Raw genomic sequence first — 25339 nt, forward strand, 5'->3', positions numbered from 1 at the left:
AGAATTGGGTTAATAGGTATTTACACCCCTGTAATGTTAGCGAATTTTGCTTTTCCCCCCTCTGTTGCCAAATGCAGGTTTTGGCAACAGTTTTTTCAAAAAAATCGTTGCCAAAACCTGCTTTTGGCAACGGAGGGGGGAAAAGCAAAACTCGCTAACATTACAGGGGTGTAAATACCTATTAACCCTAAAGAATTTGATATGATCTAATTTAAGGCGTTTAATTTATATTAGTTTTAAGACATCCCATTACAATTATATATATATATGTGAGATATTGGATCAAACTCTAGTATGGTCGAAGGGTAGCTTCTTGGTTCGACAGGATTAAGCATGAAGTCGAAGGTTGTTCACATGCTTGTGTCGAAGATGCTAGGGTTGTTAGCATGTTAAATTAGGTTTTAATGTTTAAACCCTAATTTGTTAAGTTAGCTTGTTTATTAAGTTGACTTGTGTAATGGGCCTTGTGGAAAAAAACCCATTAGTTAGTATGTTAGGTTTTATTATAAATAGCATACTAGTCTCTCATCATTGCTAAGCTGCAAATCCTAATTTGGGGTGAGAGAGGTTATTTGTTATTCTTGTAAACTTGTAACCTTGTTTTAAGAGAAAGTAAAAGAATAGTAGTTATAACCAATCTTGTGTTCCTCTTCTTCCTTGTCCTTTATTCATCACTTATTTTATACTTTGTTCGTGGCATTGAATTCACAACAAATTGGTGCGGTGACCGTGGAGAAGATGCCTTCAACAAAGTATGAGATTGAAAAGTTCATCGGAGTGAATGATTTCGGTCTGTGGCGCTTGAAGATGAAAGCCCTACTGGTTCAGCAGGATTGTTTGGAAGCGTTGAAGGGAGAGGCAGCCATGAATGCAGAATTGACGGCAGCGGATAAGACGAATATGATCGAGAAAGCACACAACGCAATTTTGTTGAGCCTTGGTGATAAGGTTCTCCGGCAGGTATCAAAGGAGACGACGACATCAGGGTTATGGGCGAAACTTGAAAGTTTGTATATGACCAAATCACTGGTAAATCGACTCTACCTGAAGCAAGCTTTGTATTCATTCAAGATGATTGAAGACAAAGTGTTGGCTGAGCAGTTGGATATGTTCAACAAGCTGATTCTAGATCTTGAAAATATTGATGTGAAGATCGATGATGAAGATCAAGCGCTGTTACTATTGTGTTCTTTGCCTCGATCACATGCTCACTTCAAAGAAACTCTCCTGTATGGAAGGGAGTCCCTGACCTTTGATGAAGTTCAATCAGCCCTGTATTCTAAGGACTTGAACGAACGAAAGGAGCATAAACCTTCGACTGTTGGCAAAGGTTTGGCCGTTAAAGGAAAACTCTTACGAAAGGATGGTAAGTTTGACAAGAAGAAGGGCAAAATCCAGTCGAAGTCTTACAGTGGCGAAGCATCTGGCATTCGATGCTATCATTGTAAGAAGGAGGGTCACACAAGAAAGGTGTGCCCTAAACGCCTGAAAGATCATGGAGGTAAGGATAATGGCAATGCAGCCATTGTTCAAGATGATTTCGAATCATCTGATGTTCTTGTGGTTTCAAGCAGTGACTCGAGAAGAGAGTGGATTATGGATTCAGGTTGCACTTGGCACATGACTCCAAACAAAGACTTGTTCGAGGAATTATGTGATCAAGATGGTGGATCAGTATTGCTGGGAAACAACAAGGCTTGCAAGATTGCAGGTGTTGGATCTGTGAGGTTCAAACTCCATGATGAGTCAATAAGGTTGTTGACTGAAGTCCGGTATGTTCCTGATTTGAAGAGAAATCTACTTTCTCTTAGTGAATTCGACAAGAAAGGATATGTTTTCCAAGGAGAGAAAAGTATCTTAAGAGTCATGAAGGGTTCGAAGGAAGTTTTGAGAGGCGTGAAGAAACAAGGCTTGTATACCCTTGAGGCTGAAGTTGTAAGTGGTTCAACAAATGTTGCATCCACGAAACCTTTGTCGAAGACAGAAATCTGGCACATGAGATTGGGCCATGTCAGTGAAAGGGGTCTGGTCGAATTAGGAAAACAAAATCTGCTTGGTGGAGACAAAGTCGAAAAGCTGAAGTTTTGTGAACCCTGTGTACTTGGAAAATCTTGCAGAGTGAAGTTCAACAAAGGCAAACAAAGAACACATGGATCCCTTGATTACATCCATGCTGATCTTTGGGGGCCTGCAAGGTGTCCATCACATTCAGGAGCAAGGTATTTTCTATCCATAGTAGATGATTATTCTAGAAAATTATGGGTATTCATCCAGAAGACTAAGGATGAAACTTTTGAGAATTTCAAAAGTTGGAAGACTCTGGTTGAAAATCAGACTGGCAGAAAGGTCAAGAGGTTGAGAACCGACAATGGCCTTGAATTTTGCAATGAGGCATTCGACAGTTTTTGTGCTGCCTCTGGTATTGCAAGGCACAAAACTACTGCAGGTATTCCACAGCAAAATGATTTGGCTGAAAGGTTTAATCGAACTATTTTGGAGAGAGTCAGATGCATGTTGACTAGTGCTGGACTAAAGAAGGTGTTCTGGGCTGAGGCTGTTTCGACAGCAACATATTTGATAAACAGATGTCCTTCGACAGCGTTAGATATGAAGACACCTGAAGAAGTTTGGTCGGGACATCCACCAGATCTCGACAAACTGAGAGTATTTGGCTGCGTAGCCTATGCTCATATTAGGCAAGACAAGGTCGAACCTAGAGCTCTGAAATGTATGTTCATGGGATACCCTGATGGAGTCAAAGCTTATAGGCTATGGTGCCTAGAGCCAGGTCACAGGAGGTGTATCACCAGTCGAGATGTAGTTTTCAATGAAGCTGAAATGGCTTTTAAGAAAATTGATGATGTTGGTCGAAGTACAGAAACATCTGACGAAGAGCTGGAACAGGTAGAGATTCCTGTTGAGGTGAAGCATGTTGATGTTGAATTGCATATCCCTGATGAAGTCAAAGAAGAAGTAGAAGATGTTGAGGAAGCTGAGGAAACTGACGATGACTACCTATTGTCGAGAGATAGGTCGAGAAGAGTCATCAAGGCACCTCAGAGACTTGGGTATGCAGATCTTATAGCTTATGCCTTAATCTCTGCAAGTGAGGTTCTAGACGAAGAACCTTGAGACTACAAGGAAGTTATGAGGAGTCGAAATAAGACTGAATGGCTGAAAGCCATGGATGATGAGATGAAATCTCTTCATGATAATCATACTTGGGAACTGATCAAGAAACCTGTTGGGGCAAGGTTAGTCAGCTGTAAATGGATTTTCAAAGTTAAGGAAGGAATTGAAGGAGTGACGTCGAAAAGATACAAGGCAAGGTTAGTTGCAAGGGGTTTCACTCAGAAAGAAGGTGTCGACTTCAATAATGTGTTTTCTCCTGTTGTGAAGCATAGGTCCATTCGAATGTTGTTTGCCATGGTGGCACAGTTTGATCTTGAACTGGAACAGATGGATGTGAAAACTGCGTTCTTGTATGGTGATCTAGATGAAACGATCCTGATGAGGCAACCTGAAGGGTATGTCGAAAAGGGGAAGGAAGATTGTGTGTGCAAGTTAAAGAGATATTTGTATGGGCTGAAACAATCTCCTCGACAGTGGAATGGGAGATTCGACAAGTTCATGGCACGCATAAGTTTCATTAGAAGTCAGTTCGACCACTGCGTTTACTTCAGATTTCGACCTGGTAATGTTGAATAGGAGATTTCATTAGAAGTCATTTGTTATTTTGTTGCTTTATGTGGATGATATTCTCATAGCAAGCAACAATGTTGAAGATGTGACGAGAGTGAAGGCTGAACTCAATAAAGAGTTCGATATGAAGGATCTGGGAGCTGCTTCCAGGATTCTTGGAATTGACATTCGAAGAGATAGAAAGAAGTCGAAGTTATGCTTATCTCAAGAGGCATATCTACCGAAGATTCTCGAAAAGTTTGGTATGTCGAATTCGAAGCCAGTTATGACTCCAACAAACCCTCAATTCAAGCTGAGTATTGATTAGTGTCCCAATACTGATGTCGAAAGAGCCTATATGAATAGCATCCCATATGCTAATATAGTTGGTTCTTTGATGTATGCTATGGTCTGTACTAGACCCGGCATAGCATATGCAGTAAGTCTTGTAAGCAGGTACACGGCGAACCCTGGAAAGGCTCACTGGCAAGCATTGAAGTGGATTTTAAGGTACATAAATGGGTCTCTGAATAGAGTCCTAATTTATGGTGGAGCCTTGGGTGAAGATAGTAATGCAGTAATAGAAGGATATGTCGACTCTGATTATGTAGGTTGTATGGATTCCAGAAAATCTATTTCTGGATATGTTTTCACTATGTTTGGCACTGCAATTAGTTGGAAAGCAACGCTTCAGAAGGTTGTTGCTCTATCAACCACTGAAGCGGAGTATATTGCCCTAACTGGAGCTGTGAAAGAAGCATTGTGGCTTGAAGGTTTTGCGAAGGAGCTGAAACTTCAAGGTCGAGGTATCACTGTTAAATGTGATATTCAAAGTGCAATACACCTGTCGAAAAATTCAGCCTATCATGAGCGAACTAAGCACATTGATGTGAGACTGCATTTCGTCAGAGGAGTAATCGAGCGTGGAGAAGTCCAAGTGCTGAAGGTTTCGACTGAAGATAATGCTGCTGATATGATCACCAAGACATTGCCGAGTTGCAATTTTTTCCACTGTATGCAGTTGATAAAGCTGCACAAAGAAAGCTAGTTTGTTTCCTTGATGTTGTAGAGTTAGATCCAAGGTGGAGATTTGTGAGATATTGGATCGAACTCTAGTATGGTCGAAGGGTAGCTTCTTGGTTCGACAGGATTAAGCATGAAGTCGAAGGTTGTTCACATGCTTGTGTCGAAGATGCTAGGGTTGTTAGCATGTTAAATTAGGTTTTAGTGTTTAAACCCTAATTTGTTAAGTTAGCTTGTTTATTAAGTTGACTTGTGTAATGGGCCTTGTGGAAAAAAGCCCATTAGTTAGTATGTTAGGTTTTATTATAAATAGCATACTAGTCTCTCATCAATGCTAAGCTGCAAATCCTAATTTGGGGTGAGAGAGGTTATTTGTTATTCTTGTAAACTTGTAATCTTGTTTTAAGAGAAAGTAAAAGAATAGTAGTTATAACCAATCTTGTGTTCCTCTTCTTCCTTGTCCTTTATTCATCCCTTATTTTATACTTTGTTCGTGGCATTGAATTCACAACAATATATATATATATATATATATATATATATAAATAATAATTTTTCCATAAAATATAATATAAATATATTAAAGATTAATAGGTTTAAGGGCAACTTCAATCCTCTTATTTAAAAAACTTACTATCATTTTCTAAAAGAGTGTGTGTGTGATATTTAGTTCACTTTTGAGAAATAAATATGGTGTTTGATTTTAAAAAAACATTCAAATATGTTTAATAATATTTAGTTGGCAAAATACCCTTTTTCGTCCCTTAACTTTGACTCTGGGTCCATTTTGGTCCCTCAATTTTTAAAATGTTCAAATAACTCCTTTATCTTTTAAAATGGTCTCACGTTTATCCTTCCGTTTGGTTCCGTTAGTTGTCTCGTTATTTTATTATCTACGTGGCCTTTATGAATGCTGATGTGGATAATACAGTATTACATGTTTATATTATACAAGTCGCATTTGCACAGTCTCGTTTCCACATAGTCTCATTTCTCTTTTCCACAGAAGACGAAAAGGTTCAAGAAGCTCTGGGAACAAAACCAGCTCTGGGAACAAAACCATCTGTACATTGCAATCTGAAGGAAGAGTGTGGATTGACGCCACTGAATCAAAACAGGTATGTCATTTAGGGTTCGTATTTAGGATTCGTATTTAGGATTCGTATTTAGGGTTCGTATTTAGGGTTCGTATTTAGGGTTCGCTTTTAGGGTTCGTTCGTATCTCATGGATGTTATTTTAGGGTTTGTTTGTTCTGATTCAGGGTTTTTAAAACACGGTTTTTATTTAGGGTTTGTTTGTTCTGATTCAGGGTTTTTAAAACACGATCTTTATTTAGGGGTTGCCTTGCTTTAGGTGTAATGGACGAGTTCCTAAATTTAACCATACATCATAGTGGTGGATTCGTTGATATTAACAATGGTCAGTATGAAGGAGGAGACATTGCAAAGTTGAGAATAGATGCAGACACGTGGGGTTATTTTGAATTTGTTGGTGTTCTTAAGGAGTTAGGTTATAGAGAGTTTGAGAGAATTTGGTATAGAGATCCTACTGAAGGCATGCTTGAATTAGTTGATGATAAAGGGGCCTTAGATATAGCTGACCTTTATAGGGTGCATTTAAGGGTTGGCATATATATTCAACACACAGTAGCTGAGCCAGAATTTTGTGATATGCCTATAGAAGCAGAAGGAATGAATGTTGTGAGGGGTGAAGAGACTGTTGTTAGGGATAAGGATGATATTACACATGTTGAAGAAGATTTAATGTCAAAAATGTATGAGGAAGTGGCTGGTCAGGATGAAGCTAATGTTGTGAGGGATGAAGAGAATGTTGTGAGGGAAGAGGGAAATGTTTTGATGGATGAAGAGAATCTTGTGAGGGATGAAGAGAATCTTGTGAGGGAAGAGGGCACTGTTGTGAGGGAAGAGGGCATTGCTGTGAGGGATGAAGAGAATATTATGAGGGAATAGGATAATGTTGTGAGGGATGAGGACAATGTGGGAGAGGTTAATGATTGGTCTACTACTGATAGTGGAGATGATAGTGCTGATGAAAATTATGAGAGTGCTATGGAAGTGGGATTTGATGATTCATCTGATGGTTTTGATGATTTAGAGGAAGAAGATTTGGATGATCTTCTTGAAGATATAGAGGGGGAACAAAGCAAACAACAATTGGATAATGATGGTTTGGAAGAGGAAATAGTAAATGACAGTGAGGAACTTGAAAGTGGTTGTGATAGTGAAGATGGTGATGTTAGAAAGAAAAGTTACCCAATGTTTAATGTGTAGAAGGACATGGCAGATTACAAATGGGAAGTTGGAGTGTACTTTAGGTCAAATGATGACTTCAAGGAAGCTATAACATCATATGTTGTGCAAAGTGGGAGAAATATGAGGTTTACAAAGAATGACAAAGTGAGGATGAGGGTTAAATGCAAGGAAGGGTGTCAATGGGAAGCCTATTGTGCTAAATTGCCAAATGAAGAAACATGGCAATTAAGGAAATTGGTTGACAAGCATGAGTGCAGTAGAGAGTATAATGTGAAAATGTTGACCACTAAATGGCTGAGCAAGAGAATTCAAAATTCTCTGAAAAACAATCCAAGGATGAAGATTAAGGACATTAAGGCAAAGGCTCAAAGGAAGTGGAATGTGGGTGTTAACAAGACTAAGGCTATAAGGGCAAGATTTAAAGATAGAGACATGGTTGATGGATCTTTATTAGGGGGTTATACAAGGATTTATGATTATTGTTATGAGTTGTTAAGAGCTAACCCAGGGTCTACTATCAAGATTAATGTTGATCCAGTCCCAGAAGGTAATGAGGACCAAAAACCATATTTCAAAAGGTTGTATGTTTTCTTTGCAGCATGTAAGGAAAGCTTCAAGTTATCTAGATACATCATTGGTCTAGATGGCTGTTTTTTAAAGGGGTTGTGTGGTGGGAAGATTCTGGCTGCAATAGGGAGGGATCCAAATGACCAGATGCTCCCAGTTGCATTTGCAGTTGTAGAAGGAGAGAACAGAGATAGCTGGACCTGGTTTTTGCAGTTGTTGATTGATGACCTAGGTGTTCAAGAAGAGTGTTTGACATACACATTCATCTCAGACCAACAAAAGGTTATGGTTTATATTGTTTGTTCAGAATTATGTCTTTGGTCCTGAATTATATTGTTTAGTTATGCATTATATTGTTATGTGAAATTTCAGGGTCTACTACCAGCAATGGATGAGCTTTTTCCAGCTGTTGAACAAAGATTCTGTGTGAGGCACCTTTATAATAACTTTAGGAAGAAGTATCCTGGTAAAATGTTGAAAGATGCTATCTGGAAGGCTGCAAGGTCAACATATGTACAAGCTTGGGAGAGAGAAATGAGGTTTATGAGACTTATTAGTGATGAGGCATATTTACATATGATGAAGACATCTCCAATATTCTGGAGTAAATCACACTTTAAGGTAATATGAACTTGTAACTTGCTATAACTTGAAATATGAACCTGTTTGATAATATGAACATGTAACTTGCTATAACTTGAAATTTGAACATGTACATATGTTGTGATCAGGTAACTAACAAATGTGATACTCTACTCAATAACATGTCTGAGGCATTCAATAGTGTGATCCTTGATTCAAGGTCCAAGCCTTTAGTAACAATGCTGGAAGAGATCAAGAATTATTTTATGGAGAGATGAGCTAGGAATAGGATGAGGTTTGAGAATTTGCCTGATGATGCAGTGCTGCCAAACATCAGAAAACAAGTGGAAAAAACAAGTACCTACACAAACACATGGATTGTAAGGTATAAATATGTTTGCCTAATTCTTGTATTTCATTATGCATGAGCTGTAATGTGACAATTGGTTATTCTATTGTGTAGGATGTCTGATGAACATATTTTTGAAGTTAAGCATGTGCAAGATCCAACTGACATGTTCACTGTGAACTTGAAAGACCACATATGTTCATGTAGGAAGTGGGAGTTGTCTGGTTTGCCATGTGTTCATGCATTATCTTGTATGAAGAGTAGGAACTTTAAATTTGAAGATTTCATTCCAGAGTATTATAGGAAGAGTAGGCACATTGCAGTCTACAAACCAGTTATATATCCTGTGAATGGTTCAAACTTATGGGTAAGGACACAATACCCAGATGTGCATCCTCCAAAGTACAGAAAGATGCCTGGAAGACCAAAGAAGAAGAGGAATCTTGACAAGGAGAACTTGATGGGACTGCCAAAAAAATTAGGAGGACAGGTCTGATTGTGAAATTCAGTATATGCAAGAAGTCAAGGCACAACAAAGCTACATGTAAGGTGACAGGGCCTGCACAACCAACTAATCAACAAACATCACAACAGACTCCTCGAGGACCTGCACAGCCAAGTACTCAACAATCATCACAACTAACTACTTCACAACCAGCTACTCAACAAGTTACTTCACAGCCAGCTACTCAACAAAGTCAAGCTACTTCACATGCTGCACAACAGAGTCAACCAGCTTCTCAGACATCCAGAACAAGACAAGGGCCTGCAAATAAGGCAACAACAAGCAAGGCAAAAAAGCTGGGTGTGAGAAGGCCACACACTCCTTGGGTACCACCAGGACCAACCACTAGATTAGGTGCATCAAAAATTGGGCCAACAACTAGGAGGACAACACCAACAAAGAGAGCCTCATCCAAGAAGAATGTCTAGCACTTTAGATTTTGTTTTGGTTAATTAGCACTTTTGGAACCACTTGTGGGTTTATGTAATTTGTCTGTTTTGGTTATTTAGCACATTTGGAACCACTTTTGGAACATGGTTTTTATGAACACGTCTATTTGAACATGTAATCTGCAAGTCTTAAGTAATGTTGGAACCCAAACTGGTTTAATGCATCACTATTTTGAACATGTATCTTCAAGTCTTAAGTAGTCATATGTAATCTTCAAGTCTTAATTGGTACATAATGCATAACTGGTTTAATGCATAACTGGTTTAATGCATAACTGGTTTAATACGTAACTGTTTTGAACTGTTTTGGATGCATTATAAGTAGACAAAATCTATTGATTCCATTTGTTCAGAACTACAAGACTTTATTGGTACCAAACTGATTCATAAAACTGGTACATAACTGCTTTCAATTTGTTCAAAATCTATTGATTCCATTTGTTCAAAATTACAAGACTTAATTGGTACATAATTGGTTCATAAAACTGGTACATAACTGCTTTCAATTTGTTCAAAATTTATTGATTCCATACTGCTTTCAATTTGTTCATAACTGGCACTGAGAACCAGGCAAACTGATACTCTTTCACTAACACATAACCTAATCCTTAAAAAAACAGGTTACAAACAAAATTATGACAATCATCAAGCTACAACATTTTCCAAAATTCATCATCTTCTTCAATTGACTCTGTATGTGATCAGTCTCTTTCCTTATTTCTTCAGTTGACAATCTCATTTTGTCAACCTCCTCTTGTATGTGTTCATTATTCTTTCCAAGCTTTTCCAACCTAACCATCATGATTTGCCCTTTGTTATCTTCAAATTCTTCGCAGAACCACTCGAAAAACCCACACCCAGGATGCACAGGTCCCTACATGTCACACACATTCATGTTCAATTTCATAAATCTAAAAAACCAACACTCTGTGAACAAATAACGTACCTTAAAATGAGGGCACCCCCAAAATTGTCTTCCAAAACTCTTAGCCGTCTTTGCCCTTCGTAGAATGGCTTATCTCCACAATAGCAAACTGGTTTCCATGGCAGATTCGTCGTCGTGCAGAGCAGGGAGATCAAACTTTCATGGCTTCCTTGGAACATAGATGAAGAAGAAATGGACGATTTCATTGTTCTGGAATTCTGGAAAACCCTAACAGCCCCTAATTTCTTCACATGATGGTTCTTAATCAAGAAACCCTAGCCCCCAATTTGGTTTACGTTACTCTCTGTAACATTCCTTTTAATGAAGGAGAAGAAGCTCCACGTCATATGCCACGCTGGCAACTCCAAACGGCCGTTTCCATGAAATAGACGGAAAGGATTTACGTGAGACCATTTTAAAAGATAAAGGAGTTATTTGAACTTTTTAAAAATTGAGGGACCAAAATGGACCCCAAGTCAAAGTTAAGGGACGAAAAAGGGTATTTTGCCTATTTAGTTTTATGTTAGTTTTTTTTTTATTGATTCGCAATTTTAATTTTGATCAACTTGAATTTTTTGTAGAAAAAAATAGATCAAGTACTATGAAAGACAAAGAACAAGCTATATAAGGTCTTTGTCAATATCACTGTGCACAAAATTAAATCAATTGTTAGTTCTAGATATGAAACTAATGGTGGCTAACGAATCCACACAATCATTGGCTCCCCTAAAAATATGAGTGACCAAAAAATTCATGTTAAGAGTAATACATACATAATTCGACCATCTAGATCTTATTTTTCAATGAACAAGTTTACAGTTGGTGGAAGCTTTCACCACAATTGTGGAATTGAATTCAATCCAAAGATTATCCCACTTTCTCTCCCAAGCATGCTTCACTACTACCATGGCTGCAGTAAGTTCCGCAAATAATGCATTGCCAACACCCAAGAAGTTCGCAAAGCTTCCCATGAGATCAACTGCCTCTTTTCTGAAGATTCCCCGACAAGAACAAGAAGAAGGAACACCTATAACAAAGTCTTCAATATTGCATTTGATCCAAACCCATATTAGAACACTCTAACATAATATGTCATTTTTTGTTAGTTCACCAAACCTTTAAGTTATATTTGTTTACTTTAATTTTTAAAAGTGGAGATAAAATATTCCTGGGCACATGTCAGCATGTGAGCCTAATAAATAGAACTATACCAATTCACATTTTATTACAACTTAATCATAAAAGAGTTCAATTTGAATCAATCCATTTAAATTCAATGGTCTGTAATATGATAATAGGTTTGATATTTTTTATTCAAAATCAACTTTTCACACTCTTATTGACTTGTGTATTGAATTGTTAACCTTATGAGTCACTCCCCTTTCCACCACATCAAAAGCTCAAAACCACATCAATAGACTATGAATCCATTCTCTTCGACTAAGTCTAGTCCCTACATAAAACAAGAATATATAATAAAACACATATGGATTAAACTATCTTTAATTCAATTTTAAAAACAACAAAAATCAATAACATTGTACATGTAAGAATTGGCGGGAACCTAATTGAAGGCTTAGGCTGCTAATGTAGTTGAATTAGCTCGATGACTTTATCCTTAAGCATTTCACCCCTCCAAACCTCATACTTGGGGGACTATGAACATCTCAGAAATAGTGGTTAAGAGCAATTGTGGCGGGTCGGGTTAGCTCGAGTCGGGTATGACCCTCATCACCAGGGCTATGAGCGGCATAGGCCACCGTAATGTCGCGATATCCTAGACAAGTCTTTATCGTCATTTATTGTGTGATGTAAGCGTGTCCAAACATGTTTCTTAAATGCAATAATGATCAAATGCTTGGATATTATGGCTCTTTATGAAAATTAGACACAAAAACAGAAACTTTAATTAAAGAAGAGTTTATATAAAGTCGATGAATGAAAAGTGAAATATATGATATGAAATGAGAATGTGAAGTAAATGACATTAAAATAAGAATGTTCCAGTTAAGGAAACATAAATACAATGAAATAAAGAGACGCAAACTCATACATGTTTCTCACAAACTGTTTCGCTCTTTGACTCGGGTACTCCAATTCTATAAAGAAATGTATGAATTTTTGCGACCTTGAATACAATGTATGAATTTTCTATTGATATTACTCTAAAGATAATTTTTGTAACACCCCAATTTACCCCCATCGAATATTAATAAAATCAAAGTATAAAAATCTCATTCAAAACAATACATCAAAACCAAGATGTCACTTTTCTTCATAATACTGATACATGCTCATAATTTAATAACAGATACATAACATATTTAAGTCGGGTGAACCGATAAAAATAATATACTCTTCAAAATATGTTTTATTACGCAGCAGAAATCATCAAGAATTCAATTAAAAACCAACAACAACTTAGTTTGACAATAGTCAACATCGTTACTCATAAAACTTCAACAACCAAATTAAATCCAACAAATAAAGCAAATAGCGTTCACCCCCTCTAGTGTTACGTATCAGAGTGATGACGCCAACTCGAACTACTTGAAGGTAACTATCCTTCATTCCTGATTACCTGCACGTTACCAACATAGGGGTAACATTCAAATAGAAGGGGTGAGATATCATAACAATCTAAAGAAGTGTATGATAACAAGTATATGAGAACAAAGTCATACACAATTCACCACTCCACAATATGTCAACATCATTTATTAATAAGTAGTACAAATTATTCCATATTACACAACTCATCATCACATAATCAATTATACAAGAATTCATCACCAATCAGTTCATCGTCACTCATCATCATGAAAAATGCAACTAAACCAGTGACTATGCAAATGCATGTGGTACCAATAAGGTATACACCCCCCATCATAATTGCCAATAAATAGAGGCAGCAACAAGGCATAAGCCTTCATCTTAGTTTTCCGATACAGGCCATCTTAATTTGCCAATCCAAGCCATCATGAATGCAATGTATGCTACACAACATGCAATACAATGACACCAATTATACAACCACAAGGCATAAGCCTTCAACATATGCAAATATAGGTCATCACTTCATCGTCATAACAACATCAATTCATCACATCATCTTAATAACGTCAAACATCATAGTACACAAGTCAAGTAACGACATGACACGGTTAATTCAACCTTATAATAAAATCATACTTATTGTTAATTCATCGTGGGGAATCATTACCTCATCATAAGGAAGATACACATCGTCATCCCAATATCTGTATCATCATAAGGAAAAACACAATTCAAGTTGCACTATGACATGGTTACGTCAATTCATAACAAAGGGCTTACTTCCTATGTTAACACCACATAGTTCATCACTTAATCCTAACGCAAGCACTAGAAAATTACATACTATGAATCATTTTATTCTATCATGATATAGTTCATTTCATTATCTTTCTAACGCTTCGAACAATGTATAAATCAGAGTTACGATTTAAAAGTTATGGCCTTAACAAAATCTGTCAAAAATTGGATGTCGTTCGGGTTCGCTCAGGTCGACGCATGAGTCAACTCATGCTGGATTTTTGGTATGTGATGCGCCAACGCATAGCCTCCTTAGGTCGATGCATAGTTGATTCTGTCCCCCTCGGGTATGCTCAGGTCGACCCTCCGGTGGATTCATACTGGGTGTTTTTCCTGCATGCGCCGACGCAAGGATTCTTCGAGTCGACGCATAGCTGTATTATGCAGAATTTTTCTGTGATTTCCTGACCCCAAAATCCACTTTTTCCTTTAGTTTAGACAATTTTAAGCCTTCTAATACATGCTTAAATTATTGTTATCAACTACATCACCCTAACATACTTCTTGTTAATTTATAGGATCAAAACCCCAAAACCCCAATCAAAACCCAAATCATCCTTTGATTCTTTTCACATCAATTCATCACAAAATACTAAAATCTTCATGTAATCACACATCAAAAGATCATCATCATACCAATACAAAATCAACAACAACATTCATATGTGAATGCTCGGTTAAGGCTAGTGCTCATTTTCCAATTCCACTATGTAGAATGGGTTTCGACAACATATGTTTGATAATATAAAAATGCAAATAAACAAACACATATGTTGATTTAATATAATACTTTAGTTTCGTACAAGAGAAATAGAAACAAAGGCACAACTTCTCTATCAAGCTATACCTAGTTTATACATCGTTCAACACTCGATTGAGATAAATAGGGAACCATTGTCAGACCCGCACAAAATCCACTATGTGGACCTAGATCCTCGTGGGACCCCCTCAAAATATAGCTTGGGCCCCATGGAAGGGCTAAAAACTATCCACACATGAATCGAGGAATACCAAACTACTCACTTTCGGATGGCCAGAAGGTTCAATATGCAGGCGAACCCAAATAAATGCTCATTCGAGGTACATGCCAAAAAATTTACAGGCTTCTTGCTAACTAGGCGGGGAATAAAGGTCAATCTAGACAAGTTTCAGACAATTATAAACATGAGAATCCATACTTCAATAAAGGAGGTTCAACAATTGACAGAAAGGATAACATCACTCTCTAGATTCTTATCTTGTGTGGGCGACAAGTCCATCCACTTCTTTGCTACACTGAAAAAGGCAAAAAGTTTTTAATGGACAAAGGAATGAGAGAAGGATTTTTAAGATTTGAAAAACCTAATGTACGCTCCACCATTCCTTACCTTATCTAAGAAAGGGATGTTATTGATACTATAATTATCCATCACGTAGAAAGCTTTAAGCTTAGTTCTGGTCCAGGAAGGCGGAGAGGAGAAATGGCGATCTATTTCGTTTGCAAAGTATTAAAGGGGGTTGAGTTGCACTATCAAAAGATAAAACAATTGCCTTCGGTAATCATGATTATAGAGAGGGAATTAAGGACATTAGATCATTGTTAAAACCAATTATCCGATCAAGTAGGTATTGAAAATCCATACCCGACTGGCAGAATAATGGCATGGTCAGTAGATCCATCAGAGTATGATATAAACTTCTTACCCATGAGCAACATCAAATCTCAAGCTCTGGGAGACTTCTAGGTCAAGTTCAGAACCCCCATTGAGGCATAATCCCCACGTATCTAGTTCTTATTAGTTGACGGGTCATCGAACCTAAAAGGGAGCAGAGCGGGGATCATATCGGAAGGACCTGAGGAGGCACTATTGGAGCAATCTATGTGTTTTCAACTTCAAGGGCAGTATTAATCAAAATAAGTGTGAAGCTCTTTTAGCGAGAATGAAATTAGCCCATGGAGTAGAAGCTACTCACCTCCGAGCCAAAAGTGACTCTTAGTTGGTCACCAACCAGGTACGAGGAGATTATTAGACAAAGGAGCCATTTCTTTCCAAATAACTACAAGATATACTCAAGATGTCAAAGGAATTCAAGACCTTCGAGAGAGTGCATGTTCCCCGTGAATAGAATGTTTAGGATGGCCTATTGGCAAAGCTCGTCAATACTAAAAAGTTGAGATTAAACATAACAGTAATACACGATACTCTCAACAATCTAAGTACCAAAGCCACAGGGATATTGATGATTGAGAGTGGATAAAGCTAGATGACTCCCATCATCGAATACTTAACGAAAAAGTCTTTACCAGAGGAAGTGATGGAGGCTAGGAAAATATGACGGCTCGTTACTAGATATGTCACAGTGGCAGAAAGACTTTACAAAATGGAAAAAGCAATGCGCATGCTAAGATGTATCCCTAAGGAGGAAGTAAATATGGTTTTTTATGAGGTATACAGAGGTATATGTGGAAACCACATCGGAGAGAGATCTTTAGCAAGCAAAGTTCTAAGGACGAATACTACTGGAAATAGATTCTTAGAGACAATGTCAGGTTTGTTAATCAGTGCAACAAGTTCCAAAGGTATGCATCATTCATTCATACCTCTCCCGAGTTGCGGCACCCAGTTATCTTGCCATAACCATTTTAAAAATGGGGAATGGAAATATTGGGTCCGTTTCCATTACACCGGGTCAGCTAAAGTCCATATTGACTGGGGTTGATTATTTTACTAAATGGGTGGAAGCGGAGGCAGGGTTCAAAATAACGGCATAAAGGGTTAGACATTTTTATTAGAGGAACATCATCTGTCGTTTCGGCCTGCCCAAAACCATAGTTTTCAAAAATGGGACGCAGTTCCCCTGCTCGACTGTGATGGAGTTTTGTGAAAACTAGGGAATCCACATGAAGTTCATATTAGTCAAACATCCCTAAGAAAATGTACAAGTTAAAGCTGTTAATAAAGTCGTACTGTTGGGAATGAAGAAGAAGTTAGACAAAGCCAAGGGTTTGTGGGTTGAACATCTCTACGAAGTGTTGTGGTCTTTCTAGACAACCCTACATTCATTAATTAAAGATACCTCATTCATGATGGTTTATAAATCCTACGCCATGCTTTCAGTAGAAATCAACGACTATATATGGTGACAAGAACATTTTAATGATGAGAACAACTAGCTCTAGTTGGAAAGTGCAACAGACCTGATCAAAGAAGTCCGAGAAATTTCTCACATCCAGAAATACATAGTAAAGTAAAAGGAAGAAAGGAGGTACACCAGAAAATAAAGCCAAGGGTGTTCTAGTGTTGAAACAAGTGGTAGATCTAGCGATAAGAGGCAAAAAACTTCCCAACTGGGAGGGACCACACATGCACTTCAGAAGCTGTCACACGAGGTGTAGAAGCTGGAGAGCCTAGAAAGAAAGGAATTTCTACAGTATTGGAACGCAACGAGCTTAAGCACTATTTTAGTTAAGAAGATTTTCAATTATTGAGAATAAATTGTAAAAATGTACTTTTAGAATATTTGATAAATAGCGTCTTGTGGTAATTTTTTCCCTATAATGGAAGGGATTTTTAATGAGGCACCCTTGGCGTTTAAGTAATTTTTTTAGGTATTAGTGAGACATGGGCCGAAACACAGAAAACTCTCAGAGTATTTTAACCTAAGACATCCACATGGGCATTGAACGAAACCTATTGGGCTCTTTAAGTCGTCTAACACGAGACTTCCAAAAGGGACATTAAGCGGAACCCATTGGGCTCTCCGATTAGTTTAACCTAAGATGTCCACAAGGGGAATTGACCGGAAACCACAAGGCTCTCCGAGTCGTCTAACCCAAGACCTCCATATGAGGAATTGACTGGAACCCATTGAGCTCTCAAAGTCTTCTAACCCAAGACCTCCACATGGGGCATTGACCAAACTCCACTAGGCTATCCAAGTCATTTAACCCATGACCTCCACAGGGGCATTGACCGGAACCCACTAAGCTCTCTGAGTCGTATTAACCCAATACCTCCATGGAGGGCATTGACCGAAACCCATTAGACTCCCCGAGCCGTTTAACCCAAGACTTCAGCGGAGCATTAATCAGTGAATCAAGAAAAGGAGTAAAAAGTAAACATTTCTCAAATCAAGTATCATGAAAACAAGTGTTTGACAAAATATAAATTGAAGAAACAAAAGAAAAATCATTCTACAAATACTTTATTAAAATAACAAGATAGTACCATTACATCAAGTCCTTTAAGGGACCGATAAATTCATTAAACAAGAAACAAAAAAAATATATTCCTCATAGGCTGACACCACCGTTTTCTCGCCTCACTTCCTCTACATTACTCTTCTTGGGTTCCTGATTCTCAGTGACAAGCTCGACTTCAGCAGAGGCATCTGACTCATTAGTCGGCTCTGAATCGACCTCGTCTACCAGGCGACCATCAACCACCACCTTGAAATAATCCAACCCGGATAAATCAAAGTCGGGATAGAAGCAAAGAACCTCATCTTTGTCTTTACTAAAACCTAGATCTCTGGAAATGAGGTCGTTCACGCGCTCTCCACAAGGTCTGTCTTAAGTCCTTCGACAAAGGTCTGCTAGATGTAACGCTAAAAACCTATTAGTAAGGGGCAATAATAACAACCAGGGTGTTGCGAGTCCCAATAAAAGCAATCATGAGACTTTGAGGCAATTTTCAATGCACAAAAGTCGAAGGGTCCAACGACGGACACATATCTCATTAGAAGTAACACGTCTCCCACGAGAACCACATGTGCGGAAAGCTAAAACAAAGGTTTTTTTGACATGTGTCCATTTTGTACCTAAGGTGTTCTCGGTGAGAAGAGAAGGAGGATTATAGAACATATCTCGATAACCTCATAGTCCGATACCCCTTAAGAACAGGTTGGAACTTTATGCTGAGAAGGTTAACAATATAAAACTTTGTGTAATAACATGACAAATAAGATAATCACGACGATTGTACCCGTAGTAGGACTAAAGTAATGCAAGCAGATTAGCCCAAACGACACCACCCTTAATTGAAAGATTAGGAGGCTAATATAGTTAGATCGGCCTAACAAGTTTATCCTTAAGCACTTCACCTTTTCACACCTTGTGTTTGGGGGACTATGTACATCTAGGAATTATGGGGAACCTAATTAGAGGCTTGGGCGACTAACAATTTTGGATAAATTTGACAATTTTATCCTTAAGCACTTCACCCTTCTGGCCTCATGCTTGGAGGGTTGTGTACATCCAAGAATTGACAAAAACCTAACTAGAGGCTTGGGCGACTAATGTAGTTGGATCAATCCGAAAATTTTATCCTTAAGCATTCTGCCCTCTTCATACCTCATGCTTGAGGAACTGTGTACATTCTTAAAATGCTGGTTAAGAGCAAGATGGTGGGCTGAGTTTGGACTCAAGTCAGGTATGACCCCATCACCAAGGCGATACGCGGTATAGGTCACCGTAATTATACATCTGTTTAAAGTCACTAATTTTCAAAAAATATACGTTTCTACCGAAAATTTCGAAAAAATACTGAATTTTAAAAAAATTTCGGGAGTTTTTATCGGAAATTTCAAAAAAATACCAGAAATTTTGGAAAATTTACCGGATTTTTAGAAATTTCCGATATTTTGTAAAAAAAAATTTGTGATACCATAAATTTGAATATGTATCAGAAATTTCAAATTAACTAAAATTTCTGGTATTTTAAAAAAAAAAAAAACTGATACCATAAATTTTAAATTCCTAATATGTACCATAAATTTAAAATTTCCAATATATTAAAAAAATTTTGTATCTTAAAATTGGATTAAAAAAATATGGTGTGCAAGTTAAAAAAAAGTATGGCGGTAACTTAAATACACATGTACTCCCTCTGTCCCAAATTATAAGAGAAAATTATTTTTTAGATTCATTGAATAATTAATGTATTTGGTCTATATAAAGACCAAATACATTAATTCTTCAATGAATCTAAAAAGTGATTTTCTCTTATAATTTGGGACGGAGGGAGTACGCAACAAACGCTCTAGTAGTATTGACTTTTCGATTTTTCAAGTATTAGTCATTGCTGTCCTTCTCATTATACTATGGTCCGTTCTCTTTATGTTGTTTGTTTTCTTCCACTGAAATTATGTTGTTGTTTCTCATTAAACTTTCTTAGTCTAAAAGTGTAACAATTTCCTTCTCATGCTCATTTTTTCATGATGTCATTTCTTATCTTAATATCCTACGGCAAAGGGAATTTTCCACATTATGTATCTCTTGCCCCATCTAATAATTTCTTCTTCTTTTTTTCTTTTAATTTTTCATCATGGTTTTTAGTTTCTCATATTTTACACTCGTTGTTTTTGACTAAATGTGTATTTCTTTTTTGCGTGCTTTAACATCAATCTAACTCTCACGTCGTAGTCCATTATATATACGATCAATTAAATGGGTATGGACAATTCTTTTAATATTTTTAAAAAGATATATGTATCTCATCTACTAATAAAATATAAATTAATATTCTGTCCGTTTCAAAATATAAGACTTATAAAAAATAAATATAAATATAATTATTTAATTTGTGGGTTTAGTGAAATAAAGTGCTTAAAAAGATGTAACAACAAATTTGATTGATTGTTGGTTATAGAAAAGATGAGAGAAAATGTAAACCAAATGCAATTTACATTTAATTTTATCTTAAAGAGAAAATGGGTGATGCACTGACAGTGTAAAAAAGTTTTACACTGTCAACAAATCACGACCATGTATCCCAATAAATCATACTGTTATGTTTAAATTACTAAGATGACATGGCAGTTTGTTGTTTTTTTATTGGATGACAGTGTAAAACTTTGTTACACTGTCAGTGCATGTCCATTAAACTCTATCTTAAAAATATGAAAAATAATTTTTTTTCTTATATTTTGAGAAAAAATATGTTTTTTTTCTTTATAATTTGAAACGAAAAGAGGATATCAGTAATGAAAAAGCAAAATTAAATTTAACATACCGCGGATATTTGATTTAAATATGCGCTCCTACTATAATTATTTTAAAAAAAACAAAAATTACAAGGAGAATCAACCATCATGACTCAAATCATAAATTTAATAAATTAATAATTTAAACATAAAATATTTGCAAGTATTATAATCCACACGATTCACTAGACTACTTCTCATTTTCAAGAACCAAATTCAATTCAACTTGAACAACTATTTTAAATCATTTAGTATTGCATATCAATTAAGGGTTAAATATATGTCATTTGATACACATAACTAGTAACCTCTTAAACTCGATCTAAGTTACAATTTTTATATATAATTTTTGTTTATATTATTTAAAAATCAAGATAAAAAAAAGTATTTATATATAAAACTCAAACTTTAGAATCCAACTAAATATCCTTTTTATAAATAAACAAAATTGTGAAGGCTCGTACAACACCAAAATTAAACAATACATTAAAAGCAAAATGTTAGGGAATTAATGCCATAAGATCTTCTAAAATCACCATTCAATACTATATTTTTATATGATTTTAATTTTTATGAAACTTTTTCTTCGAATTAAACCAAAATTATAATTCTAAATAAATTTTGTACATTGGACATTCAATGTCTTACTTATTTTGTTTTGTTAAAGTAACTATTCTTTACACATAATAACTTTTTAACTCCATTTTGTCACACAAAATCTAATCCATTTTGATTTTTCCCACATAAAAAGATCATCAAATAGATAGTATGAGGTCACAAAAAGAAACATATTTATCCAAATGAAAAGAATAAGTTTCCTTATCCTTCAAATAGTTCATGCCATCATCAATTAATCATGCAAGAAAGAATCTTATCGAGTTCCATACTCTTTTTTCTTTCTTTTTCTTCTTTTTCACCCTCTTCCTCATCTTCACTCTCTTTTTAACCTATTTTTGTGTTGTTTGCCAAACAAGTGAATAACATTGACCAACAAAACCTTCCTAACACTAACCCCATAAGATGGGACCCATCCCATGGACTAGTCCTTATCATAGTAGGTCCAATAACGATCACCGTAGATTTTTTTTCCATGTAATTTCATATGAGACGGTATCATAAGGGACCCATCCTCTATATCACTAGTTACTACCTCCCTCTCTCTCTATTCCTATATTAAAAATAACCCTCTTACTCTTCTATCTCATAACTCATTCTCTCTTCTCTTGTGCTATATATATACTCACACAAACCTTCACTCTCGCATTCTAAGTTAGTAAACACTAATAACAAAACATCTTCATAGTCACTTTCCTCATAAGTTGTTTTGTCTTTGTGATCAAGTTTCAATTCTATTTATTGATTCATGGCTGAAGAAGATTCAAGAAACATTGATCTCACTCTCGGAGAACCCAAAGAGGAACCCGAAACCGAAGATGGGTCGGCGATAAAGGCCATACCGAAGGCTATTCCGGTGCAGGCGGGGTTACCTATGTCCATGCACGTGAACAAGACGTTATTCCAAGCTCAAACTCAGGCTCAATACCAAACCCAGGCCCAGGCTCAAGCCCAAGCCCAACTACCTGTTCAAAAAAGAGCCTCCACTAAAGACCGTCACACCAAAGTAGAAGGTCGTGGCCGGAGGATTCGAATGCCTGCCACGTGTGCGGCTAGGATCTTCCAACTCACCAGAGAACTCGGACATAAATCAGACGGCGAAACAATCCGGTGGCTTCTCGAGCACGCTGAGCCCGCCATCATTGCCGCCACCGGAACCGGCACCGTCCCCGCCATAGCCATGTCCGTCAACGGAACTCTCAAAATCCCAACCACTTCCCCCAACAAAAACTCCGACCAGGAACAACAACAACAACAATCCGATGATTCACCAGAAAAAAAGAAACGTAAACGACCAGCGAACAGTGCTTACGTGGACATAAACGAGAGCGCCGTTTCAGTTTCCGCAGGTTTAATAACAACCTCCAACGTAAACACAAACATGAACATGAACAATAACACCGCGATAATTTCGCAACAAACTGCAATTCCGTTACCGCAAAACATGGTCCCGGTGTGGGCCATACCATCAAACGCCGTCGTTCCAACCGGAAACGCGTTCTTTGTGGTCCCAGCAAATCAGCCTCAGTTTTTCACCTTAGCTAGACCAATCTCCGGTTTCGTTTCTTCCATGGTAACACCCGTAGTCCAACTCCAACAAGCCTCCACTTTATCCATCCCATGTTCAACTTCCCCGTCATCAAAATCCCCGGCGAGATCCACCGTCATAGCACCGAGCACCGCCGCAACAACCACCCCTCAAACGCTGAGAGACTTTTCATTGGAGATATTCGATAGACAAGAGCTTCAGTTATTGTCGCGTTCTTCTTCCAAGCATTGAGAACACGAAAAAGCGAAGAGAGCTACAAGTACGACGTCGTTTGAGATAGGAGAAGACCACGTGCGCACGTGAGTGGATAAAAAAGAGTGGGGACCACGTGCGTTAACACGAAGAGTGGGGGAGGGTGGGACCCACTATGGTGGTGCTGGCTCCGTGAACCGTGCAGTGGGGTAGTACTAGTACTGTTATTATTCCAATCTTCGTTTACTTTTTAGAAATATATAACAAGAAAATTAATTAAAAATTTATAATATGAATAACTGTTATTCATGAAGCTTTTTTATTCTTGATTTTAAGTTTTAGTATCCAATTTATATACTATGAAATATGAATGTACTTGAAATCAATTACGAAAATCCTTTATTGATTATTAATCTTGTTTTTTATATATTTTTTTTGTATATTTTAATTTTGAAAATGGATGTGGGTCCAGTCATATTGGTGACATGTGAGAGTGGGTACGGGCCCCAAGGGGGAATGGCCGAATGGGGTTGCCCTAAAACGGGACCGTTTTGAAACAGTTCCCGAGAGATGGTTTTTTTAAGGTGGTCCCTACTTGGGACATGTGACACGTGTCGAGTGGTTAAATGTGGACAGGTGGGGTACCACTTTACAGTTCGACACGTGGGTTTTTTTTTTTTGTGTGGGGCCCTGTTGTAGGTTAAGAACCTTTCTATTGGCTTTGGTTTGCCTGGCCTGAAGAAAAGGTGAAGGGGGAAGAGAGAATAAACGGTATCGGATGCTTGCCATGCTGGTTAGTTACTTTTGTGGAGCTTTCTAGTAGTTGTAAGAAAATGAACACTTTTGTTGTTGGTGCAACTTATTCTTTAGTGGAGTGTTGTTGGTAGATATGTTGTATTATCTAGATTTTTTTTTTTCTCAATCCAAATCATTTAACTAATTCTATTACAATGGTGACTAAAAATAGTAAAGTGATTCATAAAAAAACGGTACAAAATCTTTTAATAGAGTGTCTGCTAAGTGTAGCTTACCAAGGAGTCTCTATTGAACTTGTAATAAACTACTAGTATAACATAGTGTAACTAAGTATGCTTAGTCAACACAACTTAGTTACTTACACTATATAAACTTACTTCATTAGTTATGTAATTAACATTTACATTTTATAATTATAAAATAACAAAAATGCAAATTGTTTCTAGTGTTCGATTTCTCTATTTTTAATATGATATCAAGAGTTTGAAACAATTTTCAATCATGTTTGATAGTACTTCAACGCAAATTGCGCTCAATAGTAATTTGATGAACATCTTTAAGATGTTCGCACGTCTAATCACATGCAAATTAGATGAAGATAATGTTCTAATCTTAGAAACAACAAATTGAAGGTATTGTACCCTCACATAAACTCCATCGTTATATGATCAATCTAATTATTCCTCATTAATATTTTAGTGAAGAATATCGCAGTATAGACGTCAAAAAACCATGTGTGTCTCACATGGGAGCAACAAGATTCACTTCTCCTTGTGTGGCTTCTCACAACATTGTCCATCAACATATTTCTTCGCGTTGTTAGATGTGTTCATTCGCATCATGTGGGAAATAAAAATCACAAATTTATCTTTACTCATATAAATGTTAGATCCATGAAACTTAAATAAGAATTGAAGTCGATCTCCAAAGGTGAGAAAACGATTTTCTAATATCTTACTAGGTTGTTGATATTTTTAATTCAATTGATGATCCTCGATCACATCGTGATGAGTTAGAATTTTTTTTAAATGGATTACAAGATGATAATTCATTATCATCTATTAGCTAATATTCAATATAGTGATGTTGTGTTTTAGATCATTGAAGTTGGGTCAATGGTGCTCAGAAGAGCATAAACTTAACAAGATGAAGACAATTTTGTTAACTAAAAAAATCACACCTCATTACAGTTAAATGTATCATAAGGTGTCTCACTAGCACACCACATATGAATTTATGGTACTTTAAGGGAAGAATTCCATTTTAGTTGGGTATTCTTATTCAGATTTTGCAAGGTGTAAAATGGATAAGAAAAATACTAGTAGAATGTGTCACTTGCTAGAAAATTCACTTGAAACAAAATACTAATGGAATTTTCTTGTAAAATGGATAAAAAAAAGCAAGTGTCGTGTTATCCACAATTGAAGCGGGATACATTGTTGTAATTAGTTATTTTGTACAAATAGTCTAAATGAAACAACAGTTAAGTGATAATAGTATTAATCTTGAAACTATCCCGATTAAGTAGTGACAACATTAACGTCGTGAATCTAAA

The 25339-nt window shown here is 36.8% G+C and overlaps 2 protein-coding genes across 2 annotated transcripts; both read left to right on the plus strand.

The window, feature by feature from the left end:
* The first annotated feature begins 7002 nt into the window (after positions 1 to 7002).
* Positions 7003 to 9409, plus strand: LOC131633092 (uncharacterized). The gene is made up of 5 exons (XM_058903808.1): positions 7003 to 7827; positions 7918 to 8166; positions 8277 to 8347; positions 8591 to 8966; positions 9071 to 9409. Exons 1-5 carry the CDS (start codon positions 7003 to 7005, stop codon positions 9407 to 9409), a joined length of 1860 nt encoding a protein of 619 aa, XP_058759791.1.
* Positions 9410 to 21863: 12454 nt separating this feature from the next.
* On the plus strand, positions 21864 to 23422 carry LOC131633117 (transcription factor TCP9-like). Its single transcript, XM_058903828.1, has one exon. It carries the CDS (start codon positions 22036 to 22038, stop codon positions 23065 to 23067), a length of 1032 nt encoding a protein of 343 aa, XP_058759811.1. The 5' UTR covers positions 21864 to 22035; the 3' UTR covers positions 23068 to 23422.
* Positions 23423 to 25339: the final 1917 nt, after the last annotated feature.

This window comes from Vicia villosa, unplaced genomic scaffold (genome assembly GCF_029867415.1).
Source record: "Vicia villosa cultivar HV-30 ecotype Madison, WI unplaced genomic scaffold, Vvil1.0 ctg.001069F_1_1, whole genome shotgun sequence".
Classification (NCBI taxonomy): Eukaryota; Viridiplantae; Streptophyta; class Magnoliopsida; order Fabales; family Fabaceae; genus Vicia; species Vicia villosa.

Bases quoted from the DNA above. Each gene is read 5' to 3' on its own strand.
- LOC131633092 (XM_058903808.1), top strand. From the start codon at position 7,003: ATGGCAGATTACAAATGGGAAGTTGGAGTGTACTTTAGGTCAAATGAT. The intron at 7,828-7,917 runs GTTATGGTTTAT...GTGAAATTTCAG, and splicing joins TCATCTCAGACCAACAAAAG to GGTCTACTACCAGCAATGGA. The intron at 8,967-9,070 runs GTCTGATTGTGA...ACATCACAACAG, and splicing joins CAAAAAAATTAGGAGGACAG to ACTCCTCGAGGACCTGCACA.
- LOC131633117 (XM_058903828.1), top strand. From the start codon at position 22,036: ATGGCTGAAGAAGATTCAAGAAACATTGATCTCACTCTCGGAGAACCC.